Raw genomic sequence first — 18,478 nt, 5'->3', positions numbered from 1 at the left:
TGTCTTCATTCTGGTTGGTTTCCAAGAACAGCTTTATTTCTGCCTTCATTTCATTGTTTATCTAGTCAACATTCAGAAGCAAGTTATTCAGTTTCCAAGTGGCTGTGTGGGTTTGAGTGTGTTTCTTGATCCTGAGTTCTAGTCTGATTGCGCTGTTGTCTGATAGACTGTTTGTTATGATTTTTGTTCTTTTGCATTTGCTGAGGAGTGATGTTTCCAATGATGTGGTCAATTTTAGAGTAAGTGCAATGTGGTGCTGAAAAAAATGTATATTCTGTGGATTTGGGATGGAGTGTTCTGTATATGTCTATTAGATCCACTTGGTCCAGCTCTGCATTCATGTCCTAGATATTCTTGTTAATTTTCTGTCCCATTGATCTGCCTAATATTGACAGTGGAGTATTGAAGTCTCCCACTATTATTGTGTGGAACTCTAAATCTCGTTTTAGGTCATTAAGAACTTGCCTTATGTATCTGTGTGCTCCTGTGTTGGGGAACATATATATTTAGGTTAGCTCTTCCTGTTGGATTGATCCTTTTACCATTATGTAATGTCCTTCTTTGTCTCTTTTGATCTTTGTTGGTTTGAAGTCCATTTTATCAGAGGCTAGGATTGCAACCCTGCTTTTTTTTGTTCTCCATTTTCTTGGTAAATCTTCTTCCATCCCTTTATTTTGAGTCTATGTTTGTCTTTGTATGTGAGATGGGTTTCTTGAATACAGCACACTGATGGGTTCTGACTTTTTATCCAGTTTGCCAGTCTGTGTCTTTTGATTGGGGCGTTTAGGCCATTTACATTCAATGTTAATGCTGTTATGTGTGAATTTGATCCTGCCATTTTGTTACTGGCTGGTTTTCTTTCTCATTAGTGGACTCATTTTCTTAATTGCATTTTTGGTCTTTGCCAACTGGTTTGCTTTTACAGTGACTGGGACTTGTTCCTTTCCATGCTTAGTGTTTCTTTCAGGAGCTCTTGTAGGGCAGGTCTGGTGGTGACAAAATCTCTCAATAATTGCTTGTCTGTAAAGCATTTTATTTCTCCTTCACTTACGAAGCTTAGTTTGGCTGGATATGAGATTCTGGGTTTAAAGTTCTTTTCTTTAAGGATGTTAAATATTGGCCCCCACTCTCTTCTGGCTTGTAGGGTTTCTGCTGAGAGATCTGTTGAGTCTGACTGGCTTCCCTCTGTGGGTGACCTGACCTTTCTCTCTGGCTGCCCTTAGCATTTTTCCCTTCATTTCGACCCTGGTGAATCTGATGATTTTATGCCTTGGGGTTGCTCTTCTTGAGGAATATCTTTGTGGAGTTCTCTGTATTTCTTGAATTTGAAATTTAGACTGCCTTGCTAGGCTTGGGAAGTTCTCCTGGATAATATCCTGGAGTGTGGTTTCCAGCTTGGATTCATTCTCTGTGTCATATTCAGGTACACTGATCAAGCGTAGATTAGGTTTTTTTCACATAATCCCATATTTCTTGGAGGCTTTTTTCATTTCTTTTCACTCTTTTTTCTCTTGTATTGCCTTCCCTCTTTTTATTTCATTGAGTTGATCTTCAATCTCTGATATCCTTTCCACTGCTCGATCGATTTGGCTATTAAAACTTGTGTTTGCTTCACGTAGTTCTCATGCTGTGTTTTTCAATTCCATCAAGTCGTTTATGTTCTTCTCTAAGCTGGTTATTCTAGTTAGCATTTCATCTAACCTTTTTTCAAGGTTTTTGGTTTCTTTGTATTGAGTTAGAATGTGTTCCTTTAGCTCTGAAAGGTTTCTTATTATCCACCTTCTAAATCCTGTTTCCGTCAATTCTCTGCACTCCTTCTCAGTCAAGTTGTAATCCTGTGTTGTTGAGGAGTGTGATCCCTTGAAGGAGAAGAGGTGTTCTGGTCTTTGATGGTTTCACCTTTTTTGCGCTTTTTTCCCATCTTTGTGGACTTACCTGGCTGTGGTGTCAGAGAGCTGCTTGATGAGGTTGCTTGTCTGCCTGTGGGGGCGCTACTGGGTTTCTAGGGACTCCTTCGGGTTACTAGGGAAGCTTCCAGTGTCTTTTTTGTTTATGCTGGGAAATTAGGGCCGCCTCTTCCGCTGACCTGTAGGCGCTCCTGGGTTGTCAAGAATACTGTCTCTTTGCTACTGTAGGCTTCCTGTGTTTTTTGTTAAAACATGTAGCCCAGTCCTACCCCTCTAGTGGTGGGTTGTGTCCTTCCTCCACTGGGCTGGATCATTCAGGGTTCATCTCAGACTGTGGCACTGGCTATGCAACCCACTAGAGTCAGAGCTTCAGCTGGGGTTGGCGATACAACCACCAATGCCCCCACTTCTTTTTTACGTCTTTATTTTTAATAATCAAAAGTGAAAAGTTAGCAATGATTTAGAGGAAACAAGTTAGTATACAGAGGTGGATTTGCAGTAGTTTGTTGCATACTACTGGTCTTGCTGGTCAGCTAATTTTAAAAGCCCTACAATATCAAACATAAATCTGCTTCTGTCATTTTAAGAATTTATTCCCCTCCACTGCTTAGAGCAACTACAGTCCATCTTTGATGTTGGGCATATTTTTTTAAAGTACTGCTTATATACAAAAGGGTCCTGAGCCAACACATAGAACTTAATTTATATAACCAACAGGAATGTTTTGATGAATTTTCAAATTAAAAACAGTAACATTTAAAGATGCATAGTGGCAAACCTGTTTCCAAGGAATTCTTCATTGCAAAATATACAAATGCCATGAAAATTGGTATCATTTCGTTCTTGCTGCTGTTGTTCCAGAATTTCTTTCTGGAAAGTAGAAACAGATTTATGGTATTATCTTAATGCACAGTTGGCTAATAAAAAATGTCTAAGTCTGGATGGGAGGAAACTAGGCTGGAAGCATAAAGGGAGTATATAAAAGTTGCCAACATTTCAAATTTCTCTATTCCTGTTTTTGCATTAAACTCCAAGTCTGTATCACAAAATGTTAACAGAACACTCCACTTGAACAGCTACATGGAAAATAAAGTCAACAAGGTTTTACCATCCTTTGCTATCCTGTTTTTTCCACTCTTCTCCATCCTTACCCTCTTCCAAAACCAAAACTGTGGTTAGATCTTTGATTTGCTCCCCTCCCTAATTCTCAGTTTAATTTGTAATCAAATTCTGACCAATTTTTCACTTGATTCACTTGATTTTTCGATATAACTTTTCTCCACTATTCCCAAGGTCACCCTCCAGTTCAGTTTTTATTCAGTCATTGTGGGTTACTATAAATAAAGTCTCCTAAGGGGTCTCCCTGATTTCAATCACTTTTCCATCATATTCATCCTCTTTTTGCTGGTAGAATTTTTCTTAGTATTTTCATGCATAATTAATTTGTTGCACCTCAACTCAAATAATTTAAAAAATGCTCTGGTAATATCCTGCTATAATCAAGGTGGTTCCATATGTTATTTTTCCTGAGGTCGTTTTATTTCCTTCTGCTTTTCCACTTATACAAATCTTATCTGTTCATCAAGATTCTACTTGATTCCTGCTTCTACCATGCAACCATTTCTAACCACAGTACAGCAGTTAAGAGGTTAGGCTCTGAAACATGGAGCAAATCTGGATTTGAAATATGGCTCTCACATATAATTGGTATTTAACATTTTTAATCCTCAATTTTCTCATTTTTTTTAAAATTTTACATTAAGTTCTGGGATACATCTGCAGAATGTGCAGGTTTGTTACACAGGTATACATGTGAGATGGTGGTTTGCTGCACCCATCAACCCATCATCTACATTAGGTATTTCTCCTAATGCTATCCCTCCCCTAGCCCCCACCCCCAACAGGCCCCAGTGTGTGATATTCCCCTCCCTGTGTCCATCTGTTCTCATTGTTCAACTCCCACTTATGAGTGAGAACATGCAGTGTTTGGTTTTCTGTTCCTGTGTTAGTTTGCTCAGAATGATGGTTTCCAGCCTCATCTGTGTCCCTACAAAGGACATAAACTCATCTTTTTTTTACGGCTGCATAGTATTCCATGGTGTATATGTGCCACATTTTTTTTATCCAGTCTAGCGTTGATGGGCATTTGGGTTGGTTCCGATTCTCTGCTATTGTGAACAATGCTGCAGTAAATATTTGTGTGCATGTGTCTTTACAGTAGAATTATTTATAAACCTTTGGATATATACCCAGTAATGGGATTGCTGGGTCAAATGGTATTTCTGGTTCTAGATCCTTGAGGAATCACCACACTGTCTTCCACAATGGTTGAACTAATTCACACTCCCACTAACAGTGTAAAAGCATAAAAACGCTAGAAGAAAACCTAGGCAATACCACTCAGGACATAGGCATGGTCAAAGGCTTCATGACTAAAACACCAAAAGCAATGTTAACAAAAGCCAAAATTGACAAATGGGATTTAATTAAACTAAAGAGCTTCTGCATAGCAAAAGAAACTATCATCAGAGTGAAGAGGCAACCTACAGAATGGGAGAAAATTTTCACAATCTATCCATCTGACAAAGGGCTAATACCCAGAATCTACATGGAACTTAAACAAATTTACAAGAAAAAAAACAACCCCATCAAAATGTGGGCATACGATATGAACAGACACTTCTCAAAAGATGACATTTACACAGCCAAGAAACACAAGAAAAAAAAAACATCAAAAAGTGGGTGAAAGATATTAACACACTTCTCAAAAGAAGACGATGTTTCCAGTGCCTCCCTATTAATATATTCTATTTCTACTAACTACATCTAACCTCTCTGCTCTAGTAAGATTTTCTTCCTGAACAATATTGTATAGAACTGGCTTTTTACAACATGCAGCTGAAGGGGATCTCATGAAACTATCTACTGATTCCCTATAGGAGATGTTAGGGGATATGTTTAAAGCTACATAGCTACTTGGTATGAAATTTGGTGCCATTTTCATGATACCACATTTACTTTTTTTCTCAGAAGGTACCCACTGTAGCATATGCAGATACAGAGCTTAGAACAATGACCTTCCCATTTAGTGAGCAAACAACTTCAGAATCCGGGGGACAGTGATCTGGAGGGGCAGGGCAGCATTCAAATCTTTCTTACAATATACCCACACAGAAGTCTCATGGAGATGAGTTCAATATAAATGAGCTGCTCAGCATTTGAAGCTTAAGACACACTAAAATAACAGCCATTTTAGTGTGTCCTAAGCCCCAAATGCAGAGCAGCTCATTTATATTGAACCATAATATATGCAAATATAATTATTCCTCATTTCTAGCTTAATTGGAAAAAGAGGAATTCTAGATAAGTAGATTTTATAGATCACAGAAATTTTAGTTTGATATTTGAAGGGTTAAGTTTTGTATAAGATGGTTTCTAAGACAATTTTTATGTTTTTCTGCATTCCAAATTCAAGACAAAATTTAACCTGTTCTATATGATACAGGGTCTTTGCTGTGAACAATTACTACCAGACTATACTGTAATACAAATGTATTTTACTTTAAGGATCACTTTGTAAATGACTCCAAACTGTTGTGCTCTTTTGGTTTAATTTTATTCGCTCTCCTTTATGGCCATCTATGTTTATCTCCCTTTATTCACTGAAGCTTTTCATCCCTATTAGTGGGTCTACTTCTATAACCACCAACTGGTTTCCCCATCTACACCTCCTTTCCATTTGATATCCTCTGTTTAGATCTTCTGTTCTTTCTTTTAACCTAGAACAAAATTATAGGGACTTAGGGACTCCCAAACCTCAGGTAAGGAGAAACAGATCATCAAATTCTAAGAATAAAATTAACGCACATATGTTTGCTACCTAAGAAAAAGTAGCTCCTAGTATCTTCCTTGATGAGCTGCAAGGGGGTTATTTTTATCTGGTAAAGTTTATCTCTTATTACTGGGTTCTCTACAATTTGGATCTACTGAGCTTATCACATACCAGATAGATGGATTTATAGGAAAGACTTTCCCTGTACATATATTTTAAAAGTATGTTTATCTGATGCATTCTTAGATGAATGAAAGACAAAATCTGACTGTAAATGGACCTGCAAAAAATTAATCTGCAAATATGTAATGACATTATCTGGAAATAAAACTAAAACTGGTAATCAATAAAATCTTAAGTAACACCTTAATGGCTCCTTGTTTTCTATTGAATAAAAGCCGCAGTATGTAGCATGGCATTCACAATGCTCTGTACCTGATTCCAACCTAGGTTTTTTTCTTTTTTCTTTAGAGACAGGGTCTCATTCTGTCACCCAGGCTAGAGTGCAGTGGCATGATCCATGGCTCACTGCAATCTCAATTTCCTGGGCTCAAGCGATCCTCCCATCTCAGTGAGGTGGACTACAGGCACACATTACTATGCCTGTTTAATTTTCTGTATTTTGTTTTGTAGAGACAGGGTGGGTTCCTCTATGCTGTCCAGGCTGGCCTCAAACACCTGGGCACAAGCATTCCTCCTGCCTCAGCCTCCCAAAATGTTGGGCTTTATAGGTGTAAGCCTCTGTGCCTGGCCTCTAACCTAGGTTTTTAAAAGTCTTCTCTCACGTTTCTTCCCCATATAACTCTATGTTATAGGGTAAAGCAAGAACTCATGCTGTAATTTACCTGTGTTATTATTCTCAATAGCAGTTCTCAACTACCTACTATGATTTCTGATCCCACTCAGTGGCCTGGAGTAATCATTCCCTCTTTTGCCCATCTTTGCCTATTCAAGGGTCAGTTCAAATGCTCTATCTCTGTGGTGAGTGGAAAGAACAATGGCCTGACACTTAGGAGTTCTATATTCCTGTCTGGTTTTTGTGATGAAGTAGTTCTTAGTGTGGCCTTGGGCATGCCACTTCCCAGAACTCAGTTTCTGATCTCTAAATTGCCTGTGAAACAGTCTACAAATCATTAAAGTGACTTTCCCAGACTGCTTTTGTATTAGAAGTGATACTTCCTTTTTTTAATCACAGTTTTATAGCATTCAGTTGGCATCTACAAAGCTTTGTCTTCAGGAAAACTGCATCCTAACCATCTCTACTCACAGAAAATGAGCTCCTCTATGCCATATGCACACACTTTCTTATAGTAGATTCTCATTAAATACATGATGACTAAATTTATACTCCAGGTGCAACAACATAAACACACAAATCTATGTGCTCTACTGAAAATCAAAGTGGCTTTCGCAAAGGAAAGGGGTTTATAACACACTTGATTATCCTTTACTGACATATAGTTAGCAGTTATTATTTAGTTTATATTTCATTTATAAAGTAAAATGAGTTTCCCACAGCAAGTTGATAATTTGTTTAAACAAAGAGAATGGTCTACTGAATAAGTAAACTATTCTAAGAAATTTATTATTTGATTATGATTTTTTAAAATCCTAAAGTTTTTTTTTTTTTTTTTAACCTTACAATGGACAATTTTTATAAAATATATAGAGTTACACAGAGAATTTTACTTGGTATACAAGTAGAGCTTTGGGGATAGGTTTTTACTTTTAAACACTCATTTTTACTTTTAATACTATAAACACAGCCTGAGCAACATAGAAATACCCCATCTTTATTAAAAATAAAACAATTGGCCAGGCATGGTGGTGCATGCCTATAGTTTGGGTATCCAGGAGGCTGAGGTGGGATGATCACTTGAGCCCAGAAGCTTGAAGCTGCAGTGAGCTGTGATCATACCACTGCACTCCAGCCTGAGCAAGAGAGCAAGACCCTATCTGAAGAAAGAAATTAAAAACCTATGTTTTAAGAGCACAAATACAGTTTATTACTAAGATGACTTTTTGAGCAAAATAGAAGATGCAAGTCATGATAAAGAAATGAACCAGAGTGATAATTATAAAGCCCAACAGCTAAGGAAAATGAAGTATATTGGTATAGAACACAACTACTTTTGTTTTATTTCTTAAAATATATTAAGAATTGAAATAATGATAACAAGGTTTTCCTCCTTTCCATTTTAATGAAGTTTAGTCTACGAAGTGCTTTTGCCTCATAAATTTCTTAAAATAACACCAAAGATATCATATATACTTCTGACCATTTTTCACTTACACATAAAATATGAAAATAAAAAAATTTAAATCTGTAACTATTATGTCTGTAACAGTTTTTATTTTTGTACTGTAATCAATTCAATAAATTAAGGAGAAGAAAACTCTCCTTTATGTGTTGAAATTGGCTTTGCTGACATAGCTGTGTCATGACATTCTAAATGAACTAGTAAACCAGGAACTAAATAAGACAGGTTGCTTTCCCTAAACTTTGATATTGTCTTCTTTCATTTAAAAAAATTTTTTATTATGAAAAATTTCACCAACACAGAAAAGTTAAATGAACAGTACAATCTTATACTCAATACTTACATTCGGTAATTGTGAATGTTTTGCCTATTTCTTTCTCTCTCTTCACATGCACACATACATTGGTATATTATATACTTTCTTTTGGCTGAACTATTTGAAAATAAGTTGCAGATACAATGGTACTTCGTTCCTAAAACTTCAGCATGCCTCTCCTAAGAATAAGGACATTCCCCTACGTATAATCACAAAACCACTATCATCTCAAGTAAGAAAATCAACAGTAATTTCAAAATGGCTTGTAGTATCCAGATAATACTTACATTTCTTCAATTACCCCAATAATTTTTTTTTTTCTTTTTTTGAGGCGGAGTCTTGCTCTGTCGCCAGGCTGGAGTGCAGTGGCGCAATCTTGGCTCACTGCAACCTCGGCCTCCTGGGTTCAAGCGATTCTTCCGCCTCAGCCTCCCGAGTAGGTGGGACCACAGGTGCGTGCCACCACGCCTGGCTAATTTTTGTATTTTTAGTAAAGACGGGGTTTCACCATGTTGGCCAGGACGGTCTGGATCTCTTGACCTCGAGATCCACCCACCTTGGCCTCCCAAAGTGCTGGCATGAGCCAAGAATGTTTTTTAATATTCCTCCTAACCTTTACTCAAAACCACCCTAGGTTCATACATTTCATTTGGTTTTTAGGTGCCCTACCTCCAAATCTTAAACTACAAAATAATTTATCTGCCTAGGACTCAGGCTCTGATGCATATAATTTTTTTTTTTTTCCCCCAAACTTATAGTCTTCCAAAGTGTATGAATGACTCACAGGAAAACCTTGTTAATGTTATAAACTTTATGTAATCAACTCAAAATGTATTCTACCAGATAATAAGCTAACTGAAGGCAGAACTGTTTCATTAATCTTTGTAATCGCCACTGTGCATAATAGACAGAATATACAATAACTATTGAATGGAGTTGCTGCCCATGGCTTCTATTTCTTAAAAACTTCAAGTGGTTAAAAGAAGTCTAGGTAGAAGACAGTTACATTATCACTATGCCCTAGCACCTTTATTCCTATTGCTGTTACCTTGCTAGGATGTGAGAAAACAAAAGTTTAAAATTCTGTGCATCCTTCTTCTGTGGTAAACACACTGACAACTGCTAATCAGGCAAAAAAACTGAGTAGAAGCTACTTGCGCAATGAAGAAAAAGATTTTTTCTTTTCTATTTTCTCCTCTCCTTCTTCCTTTTCACTTTTTCTCTCTCTTTTTCTTTCCCTTACTCTTTCTTTCCTTCATAAAGCTTAGCACCAAATAGAATTATCTGTGGCATATGTTTGAAGGCACTTATGAACCAAAAAAGAATCAGGAGACACTCCATAGAAACCACCACAAAGATGTGCAAATCGGAGATGTGCCCATCTACTTTGTGGTTTTATGTTTTCTAAAACAAATTCATGCTGGGCTATATACTAGGTTTATTCTGGGCTATATACTAGGAATAGGGGGATGAAGAGCATGGCGCAGACGTTATATGTTTGAGCCTCTCAAAGAAGTTGATAAAATCAGATAAAATTTTCATTACAAATACGCTTAGAAAAACCAGAGTTGTAAGAATATAAGATCAGTTTATGTACTAGGCAAAGAGTCATAATAATAAGCTATATGTTTTTCTAATTAGTATAAAATGTTAAGTGTGACAGCAAAGGGGTCAATGCCTAGTCTTTCATCTTTATTCATAAGCTAAAAGCAGAGAAAACATCAGTAAAACAGCAGAGATAGCAGATGGCACTCAACATAGTCATAGGGGATTGACACATAGGTAGAAAATGAAAATGTGAGTTAGGTTGAAAATTATAATAATCAGTCAATTTATGAAAGAGCAATTCAAAATGTTTATTTAGGTAAAAATTTATACATAGGAAAGTAAAAACTGATGCTTAAAATGACAAATCCAGTGGAAACAACCTGCATTAACACACGAAAGTAAAACCAAGACTAATGTTATTAGCTATGGCTATCAAAAACATTTTATGGCTACTGTCAAGTAATAGATTTACAATAGAATTTCTTGGCTAAATGGATATATGAGTGGCTATGAGAGAAAAAGTCACATTCCTCAGGTTCCTTCCCAAACCAGCTTAAAGGCAACAGCATGGCAGAACCAGCTAGGCATTCTCAGCCTAGGAGTCCAGTGGCACTCCTGCAATATAGAACACAACAGATCTCCCCATGAAAATTATAGCAGTGGCTCAAAGCCTCCACAGAAAGGCAGCAGAATTTCCTATTTCTCCTGCTTTTTATTTTAAGAACCATGGGTTAACTCTGAGGTATCTGGGATTATTTCACTTAGTTCTAATAAATGTTTCAGGCTGCTATAGAACAATGTAGCATAGAAATGGGAGTAAAAGAAGAAAGAATAAAATAGGGTGGGTACCTAAATTGCAAATAAAAAATAAAAGAACTCTCTCTCTCAAACCTAACCTAAAGGTGGGCCCTAAATTCAGCTCTCAGCTTTGGCAGACAAGGGAAACACACCAGATAAAGGGGTTTGTGTGGAATTTGGATGCCCTTTGTTGTCTGTTCCTAGGAGGTAACTTATAAACCCTTGGAATTTGCTGAGTGACTGGAGTGTCTGTGTAATTCATGGTGGGCCCTTAGACCACATCTGAGAGTTTATATAAATGAGATGACTCAGAACGGGAACTGGCTGTGCCAGAAAGACCAACCACGTGATTAGTGGGTTGGGGCTCTGAGCCACATAAGATCAGCATCATTTCCTGGTGAGGGAAGGGAGCTGGAGATCAAGCTCAACCATGTGACCAAAGATTTAATCAATTACACCTACTCAACGAAGCCACAATAAAAACTCTGGACACCAAAGCTCCAGTAAAATTTCTTGTTGGCATTACTCTGGGTATTGTTATGTACTGATGTGCCAGGAGGACAATGCATCCCTAGGAAGGATGGCAGCTTTGTATTTGGGAATCTCCCAGATCTCACCCTATGTGTCTCTCTGTTTGGCCTGTTCTGATTTGTATCCTATTGCTATGACCGCACTGTAATCACAAATATAGTGCGTTTGTGAGTTCTTTGGGTCATTATAACAAACTATTTGAACCTGCAAGAGTAGTGGGAACCCTTGAATTTGTAGCTAGATAGTTAGAAGTATCCTGAGGAACCTCCAATTTGTGGCTGTTGTTTGAAGTGAGGATAGTCTATGGAGGACTTTGCCCTTAACTTGTGAAGTTTGGCCTGTCTAGGTAACCGGTTTCAGAATCATTGTGGGTACATAATCAGCGTATGTATGATGGACAACATACTTAGGATTAATAGAAAAAACAACATAGGATTGTTTCTGATATCGATCCTCAAAAAAAGCTAACACTCATCCCAAAGCACACTCTCAAACTCAGTGAAAACAGTACAGAGGGGTGGGGGTGTGGGTTGTCATGATGCAGTACAGATACTTGTTGTCTCCTGACTAGAGGCTGATTAAGACTATATAGAGAAATTATGAAATTTTTCATAATTAATTATGAAATTATGAAACTTTTCTATAATCAATCTCCAGTCTTCCTCAAACAATCTTCCCTGAACACAGTTTTTGTAAGTATTGGCTGGCTATAATCTTGAATCTGTCTTTCTTCCAGTCAGTATCTGGAATGTTCCTTTTATAGATGCTCATATGGATACAGAGGCACATGCTTGAGGAGATCATCAGGAGGAAACATTTGGGTTGACTCTCTCTTATAAAAACTGCGTAGTCAGTGATGGGGTTCAGAACATGCCACCCCAAAATACGGTACCTTAGCCAAAATAGCAGAAGCAGGAAGCTCATTTTTACCTTCTCCTTCCCCTTTTCCCCTAAAGCAGATCATAAAGCCTTCCTTCAAAAGGTACCCTCTCTTATACCTGGAGGAAAGGAACATCCTGATCTCTGAAGACACAAGGATAAAGAGAAGAATATGAACTGACAGGTTTGGTTAAGTCCTCTCCAGTTTCTTACCAGATCATAGCCCCCTTGTCTAATCATACTTCCCACCACTACCCACTTCTTCATCACATTTAGCATAAAAATGCACAGGTTCTTGTTTCTTTGGGTCTTCATCTCCTTATGACAGCTCTTGTGTCAAGTAAAACATACTAAATATATTTTGTATGTTTTTCCTTTGTTAATCTGTCTTTTGTTTCACAGGTCTCAGTCATGAAACTAGAGGTGAATGAGGGAAAATATCTTTCCTCTTCTACATCGTAAGCACAGACTAGAACTTGCATGAAAAGTTATTTGTTACTCAAAAATGACTGAAGAGAATACCCACACACTAGACCACAGTCCACTAATCCTCATCCATCCTCCTAACACCAACTATTGGCTTCCAAAGTTGTACCTCATATGTTGTGGTCACAATTTTTTTTTTTAAGACACAGTCTTGCTCTGTTGTCCAGGCTGGAACGCTGTAGTGTGATTTTGACTCACTGCAACCTTCACGTCCTGGGTTCAAGCGATTCTTGTGCTTCAGCCTCCCAAGTATCTGGGATTACAGGCATGTTCCAGGATGCCTGGCTAATCGTATTTTTAGTAGAGACAGAGTTTTGCTATGTTGGCTAGGCTGGTCTTGAACTCCTGGCCTCAAGTGATCCACCCACCTCACCTCCCAAAGTGCTGGGATTACAAGAGTGAGCCACTGAACCCAGTCATGGTCATAATTTTTTAATGGATTAAATTTTAAGTAAGCTGTTACCAGATGCCTAGCCCTTTTTTGGTGGGTATCAGAAAATTATCCAAGGAACATCTGGCAGTCAGTGACAAAATTTGCTGGCATGTTCTCCAGACAAACTTTTGGCAAAATACAGATGAAGATAACTGTTATACTGAACCCCAAGTTTCTCTTCAAAGAATCAGTATGTCAGTATGTTCAGCTCTCTTATTCTTTAATTCTCCAAAGTTTAACTTCCTTGTACTTCCAGTAAACAACCTTCTCTACCAGTCATAATCAGTAGTTCACATCTGTTCCCTGGCCTCAGGTTCCATCCTGACTCATCCCGGTCACCTGATCCAGTCACCTTCTCTGGTCACCTTCTTTGACCTAGGTCACCCCGGGCTACCTGCTCTGATCCACCTGTAACTGTCCTTCCTGCCAAAACCCTCACTCTGCCACTCCAGCTTGGACCTCTGCTCTCTTTAAAATACCAGTCAACTGGTATTAGTCTAGCTTGTACGGTCTAACCCTAGCCAATAGGGGAAGGACACAGCAGTAGGGATGACCCCTGTCAGGCATAAGTACCTCCTCCTGCCTTGTCCAAGTATGTGGCCACCATTGCTCCATCTGTGAGCTGCACCCTTCTATAGAAGTAAATTGTCTTGCTGAGAGGATTTATCTTCGAGTGCTATTTCTTTTGGGGCATTGAAATTTTACTTAAAACATAGCCAAATACTGCAATTTAGTGATACAATAATTGATAGGTAAGTCAACACCAAGATTAAATACCAAGTCATAATAAAAGGTTTTAGAATTTATGACAACTAGCTGACAGGATCAATAGTCTCTTGAAGCTACACCTCATTTAGTAGACAGATACATATGTATTTGTACATGTGCATACATACTAAATACATATGTATGTATGTATTTATCTTTTTGAACTCTATAAAAGGAAAAAAAAAAAAGCATCTACCTTAACCAAAAGTAGCACTTAACCACTAAGATACTACTTAAAATTAAGCAGGGGAAGGGGGAGCTCAATTTCTACTTAGGATAAAGATAGATACAAAAGAACATTCTACCAATGACAAAAAGCTGAATAATCAAAAAAATTCAACTGGGAAGCCAAGGTGGGTAGATAATTGATATCAGGAGTTGGAGACAAGCCCGGCCAACATGGTGAAACCCATCTCTATTAAAAATACAAAAAAATTAGCCAGGCATGGTGGCATCCATCTGTAATCCCAGGTACTCAGTAGGCTGAGGCACAAGAATTGCTTGAACCCAGGAGGCGGAGGTGCGGTGAGCCGCGATTGTGTCACTAAACTGCAGACTGGGTGACAGAGAGAGATTCTGTCTCAAAAAAAAGATTTTTTTAAATAACTTATTTTGAGTTCAAAGACCTGAAGTTACAAGGCAACTAGACGAAATGAACTCTAAAACGTGATTAGCCTCTCTGAGGAGAGACGCGAACGCATGAACTATTTCTTTCACCTTTGGCAGAGCATGGGAGGAAAACGCAAGTAGTAAGACAAAAGCTTGTACTTTAAATAAATCTTAAAGGCAAAATCCCTGGGAGTCCTAGACATAGGGGTCCCCAACTCTCCCATGGGCTACCTCCAAGTTCTCAGTAGAAAGACTAGGAGTAGGGCAAAGAGGCATGAACACGAGACCTTTGTTGTGAACAGGCACGAACCCTAGCTTGCTTCTGAGTACCATTCTTCAGTACACAAAACAAAAGCTATAAGCTGCTGGGAGAAGGACCCAAATCCTGTACTGCAAAGTAGACAATGGCTCCTGCTAGGGATGGGGCCAAAAATGTTGAGAAATAAAATAATTATTCCTGAGTTCTTCTTCTAGAAGGTACCTGCGTGTGTATTAGTATTCTAGGGTGTAAGAGCGGGATGTAAGGACAGGCCTGAGAGAACCTAACCTGCAGTTTGTCAAGCAAGTTTTGCAATGCACTTTCCTTAGAACATTCAAAAAAAGTTATAGGCATGCATTGGGTGAGAAAAGATTTAAATATTAAATAATTAAATATTTAAAATACTTCATATTTATGAAAATGAAGGTCTTTTCTTTTAAAAGACAGGGTAGGTCAGGTCTGGGAACAACCTGATAGAAAAGGAGGAGGATGAGGAGACCCACAGTACCACCCCTTGGTCACTGTGCTCCCTGAATGTCTAGAGAGCAGTGAATATTTAGCGTGCATTCCCTTTTTGCTTCCATGCTGTGGTTATAAAACAGCGTCTCTAGAAAAGGGATAAAAACATGAACATTCAGAAATCTCAGGGGAGAGAAAACCTTAAACAGCAAGCAGTTCAGAAACAGTTTAGAATTCAGGATTAAAGTTTTAAGCCATTAATTAAAGCTCAGGATAGAAAATAAATAGTACGTGGTCAACAAAATGGAAACTTAAAAGGAAAGTAACAAAAATTAAAATTCTCATTAATCAGATGCAGAAAAAGGTCTGTTTTGTTGATACAAAGGAGTCACAAAATACTAGCCTTCTTTTGAAGCAACTTGCAATACCAGAACCAAGAATGTAGGTCAAATGGCAGAGCTCCCTAATACATATGGACTGCTGATGAGCCTCTTCTCTTGAAGAATGTGAGCCCTCAGAGTTTATCAGTAGAAGCACTGGAGAAACCGGACTGGCATTCCTTTGAGGAACTGACATCAAGGCATGGAGGATGGTCTATCAGTCATCAGTAATTAAAAAGAGGGGCCACTGATGCTTCTTTGCTATCTAGTCCTATATTCCATCAGAGTAAATACATTTAAAATATAAAGGAGATAAGGTTTTTTGGTTTATTTTTTGGTGAAAACAGTTGAGTTGGGTACTCCAATCAGTTAAAACATATTTTATTCAGTAAACATTTCCTAAAGGCTCATTAAAAGTTTAGTATTACATTGGGCTCTGTAATCTATGACTTCTATTTGGTTATAACCTCAAATTCAGAATAGGTTGAAATCTTTCCTACCCCCTGAGAAAGGAATTTCCAACAAATTAACCATTCAACATAACTACTGAGTATCTACTTTCCAAAACATTGTAGCTGATAGCTAAAGTTAATCCTCCACAGAAGGCAATTTTTCCTCAATCATTTCAGCTATATGAATTACTCTACATGTCTTTAGCTTCCCTAAGCACGTTCAAAGCATTCCTCTGCCTGTAGTACCATTCCAGAGGCTCATCTTCTCCAAAAACTCTTCCCTTCTCCTTCAAAAAAGCTTCTTGTTACTATTATTATTTTTAGGGAACAGAGTCTTGCTTTGTTGCCCAGGCTGGTCTCCTGAGTTCAAGCGATTCTCTCACCTTTGCATCCCAAAGTACTGGGATTACAGGCATGAGCCACTGCGCCCGGCTCATGAGATTCTAGAGAAGAGCATTCCAAGAAGAGCAAACAGCTTGGTGTGCTTGCGACATAGCCAGTATGGCTGGAGTACAGTGAGCACAGGAGAAAGTGGGTGAGAGAGACGTGGGAGAGTGACTCAGAGAGGCATGCACCTGCTCCTTTGAGACCTTGGTAAAGAGTTTGAGTTTTTATTCTAAACAAATTTGAAAGTATTGGATAATTGTGATTACTAGTTACATGATGTGAATAAGTGAACATTGTCTAAGTTACTGAAAGAATTTTCAAATTGTTTCAAGCTGAGGCTGGCTAAAGACATAATACCATCTCCTCTTGTTCTGCCTGCTATTTCTTATCTGTTCTGACAGTAAGATGGTATTTTCATTTTAATCCCACTCAGTATTATGGTGAAATTTTTTTTCTATCACATCTTTTATTCTATCTGATGTAACATTCAATATGAGGAAATTAAAGTATAAAAAGTTCAGTAAATTTCCACTAATTTAAGGATTAAAAGACAAGTTTGGTTAATAAAGTAAAATGGAAACATGAATAAATTTTTTGTACAGATAATGATATATAGCTTCAACAACTTTCAGAATGGAATCTGCCTACAACTGACTTAAATATTTTAGAAACCCTCACACCAGGGGTCAAATAAAAAGCTACTTTTTCCCATCCCCCAAAATCCCTTTTAAGTGTCAAAAGGGTTACTGAATAACACTGGGAATGGCTGATCTGTTTGCCAGAGTCTGATAACTTGAGCACTTGAATTTAGTTAGCAATATACTCAAACAATATATTAAATAATACTTAATATACTTAATCATACACCTCTACATGTAGAAGGCAGGATAACTGTACTGAAACAAAAATTATTAATAGTACAATGCAGTTTCTTTAAAATCAATCAATGAAATCTACCTTTCTCATCATGAGAGATGATGGAAAGTTAACTTTGTAACATTAAGGATCTTAATAAATAAACGAGGAAATGCCATCTATGTCAATGACTAAAATAAGACAGTGAAACATAAAAGACGGAGAAATTTCTTAACTGGATGATGACATACACCCCCAAATCCATAAGATTTGATCTGACTAATATATCACCTTCTTGAAAGATATCAGTACCTCCCACCATTTCTGAAACTGCAATGATAAAGGCAACAACCATCTGCTTGCTACACAGGATGGCAATACAGTATTTTTCTTCTACTTTGAGTCTTACTGAGATAGCTTTTGAAGAGTGCCTTCAAAACAGAATGGACAGAACATCTAAAAAAATGAACTAGGAGAGGAAAAAATGGGATGAATTTAATCATTCATGTGGAATATATCATCACAATGAAAAAAGAAGGTAGATGTACAAAACAAAATGAAAATGCAAGAGTTAAACACACAAGAAAATAGAAAAGCCAAATTCCTATTTGTATTAAAAGTATAAGAGAATTTAGCTTAGGTAGGAAGAGAAGGACTTTAAAAAATTCAATAGGTGGCCATGGGAGATTGCAAAATACCCATCTTTTAGATGAAAAAGGAAAAAGCTGTCAGCATGGCATAGCTCAGTATAGTATTACCAGCCTGAGGAAGTATTTTCCTGTATAAACTCAAGGTCAGGTATAGCACTGTGTTTCTCTAAAGACAGAGGAAACTCTGAAAACATACTATTTTGTGTTTTAAAAGAAAATATAAGAAGCTTAGTCCCAAGAGAATAAGAAATTCCTATCTACTACTGAACTAAGATAATAGGAAATCAGTTTTTCTTTAAAAAAAATACATATGTATTTATGTCCTGTTCAGCCATTTTCACTAATTCTAACAAATGTCAATTTAGAAAATGTCACATGTGGCCGGACACAGTGGCTCACACCAATAATCACAGCACTTTGGGAGGCCAAGGCAGGTGGATCACCTAAGGTTAGGAGTTTGACATCAGCCTGGCCAACATGATGAAACCCTGTCTTTACTAAAAATACAAAAATTAGCTGGGTGTGGTGGCAAGTGCCTGTGATCCCACCTACTCCTCAGGGGGCTGAGGAACGAGAATTGCTTGAACCTGGGAGGCCGAGGTTGCAGTGAGCCAAAATCATGCCACTGTACTCCAGCCTTGGCGACAGGGTGACGTTCTATCTATTAA

At 37.8% G+C, this 18,478-nt stretch overlaps 1 protein-coding gene across 5 annotated transcripts in view; it reads right to left on the bottom strand.

The window, feature by feature from the left end:
* The window catches only part of ZNF277 (zinc finger protein 277), a 132,407-nt gene that overhangs the window by 19,930 nt on the left and 93,999 nt on the right, over nt 1–18,478 (bottom strand). For all 5 annotated transcript variants that reach the window (XM_017535023.2, XM_017535025.2, XM_017535026.2 and 2 more), the window contains exon 5: nt 2,686–2,777. In XM_017535023.2, the coding sequence (XP_017390512.1) occupies nt 2,686–2,777 (92 nt within the window). The remainder of the gene's footprint in view (nt 1–2,685; nt 2,778–18,478) is intronic.

Source organism: Cebus imitator, unplaced genomic scaffold (genome assembly GCF_001604975.1).
Source record: "Cebus imitator isolate Cc_AM_T3 unplaced genomic scaffold, Cebus_imitator-1.0 Scaffold90, whole genome shotgun sequence".
NCBI lineage: Eukaryota > Metazoa > Chordata > Mammalia > Primates > Cebidae > Cebus > Cebus imitator.
Note: the sequence above shows the minus strand (reverse complement) of the source record. Positions and strands in the feature narration are given on the sequence as shown.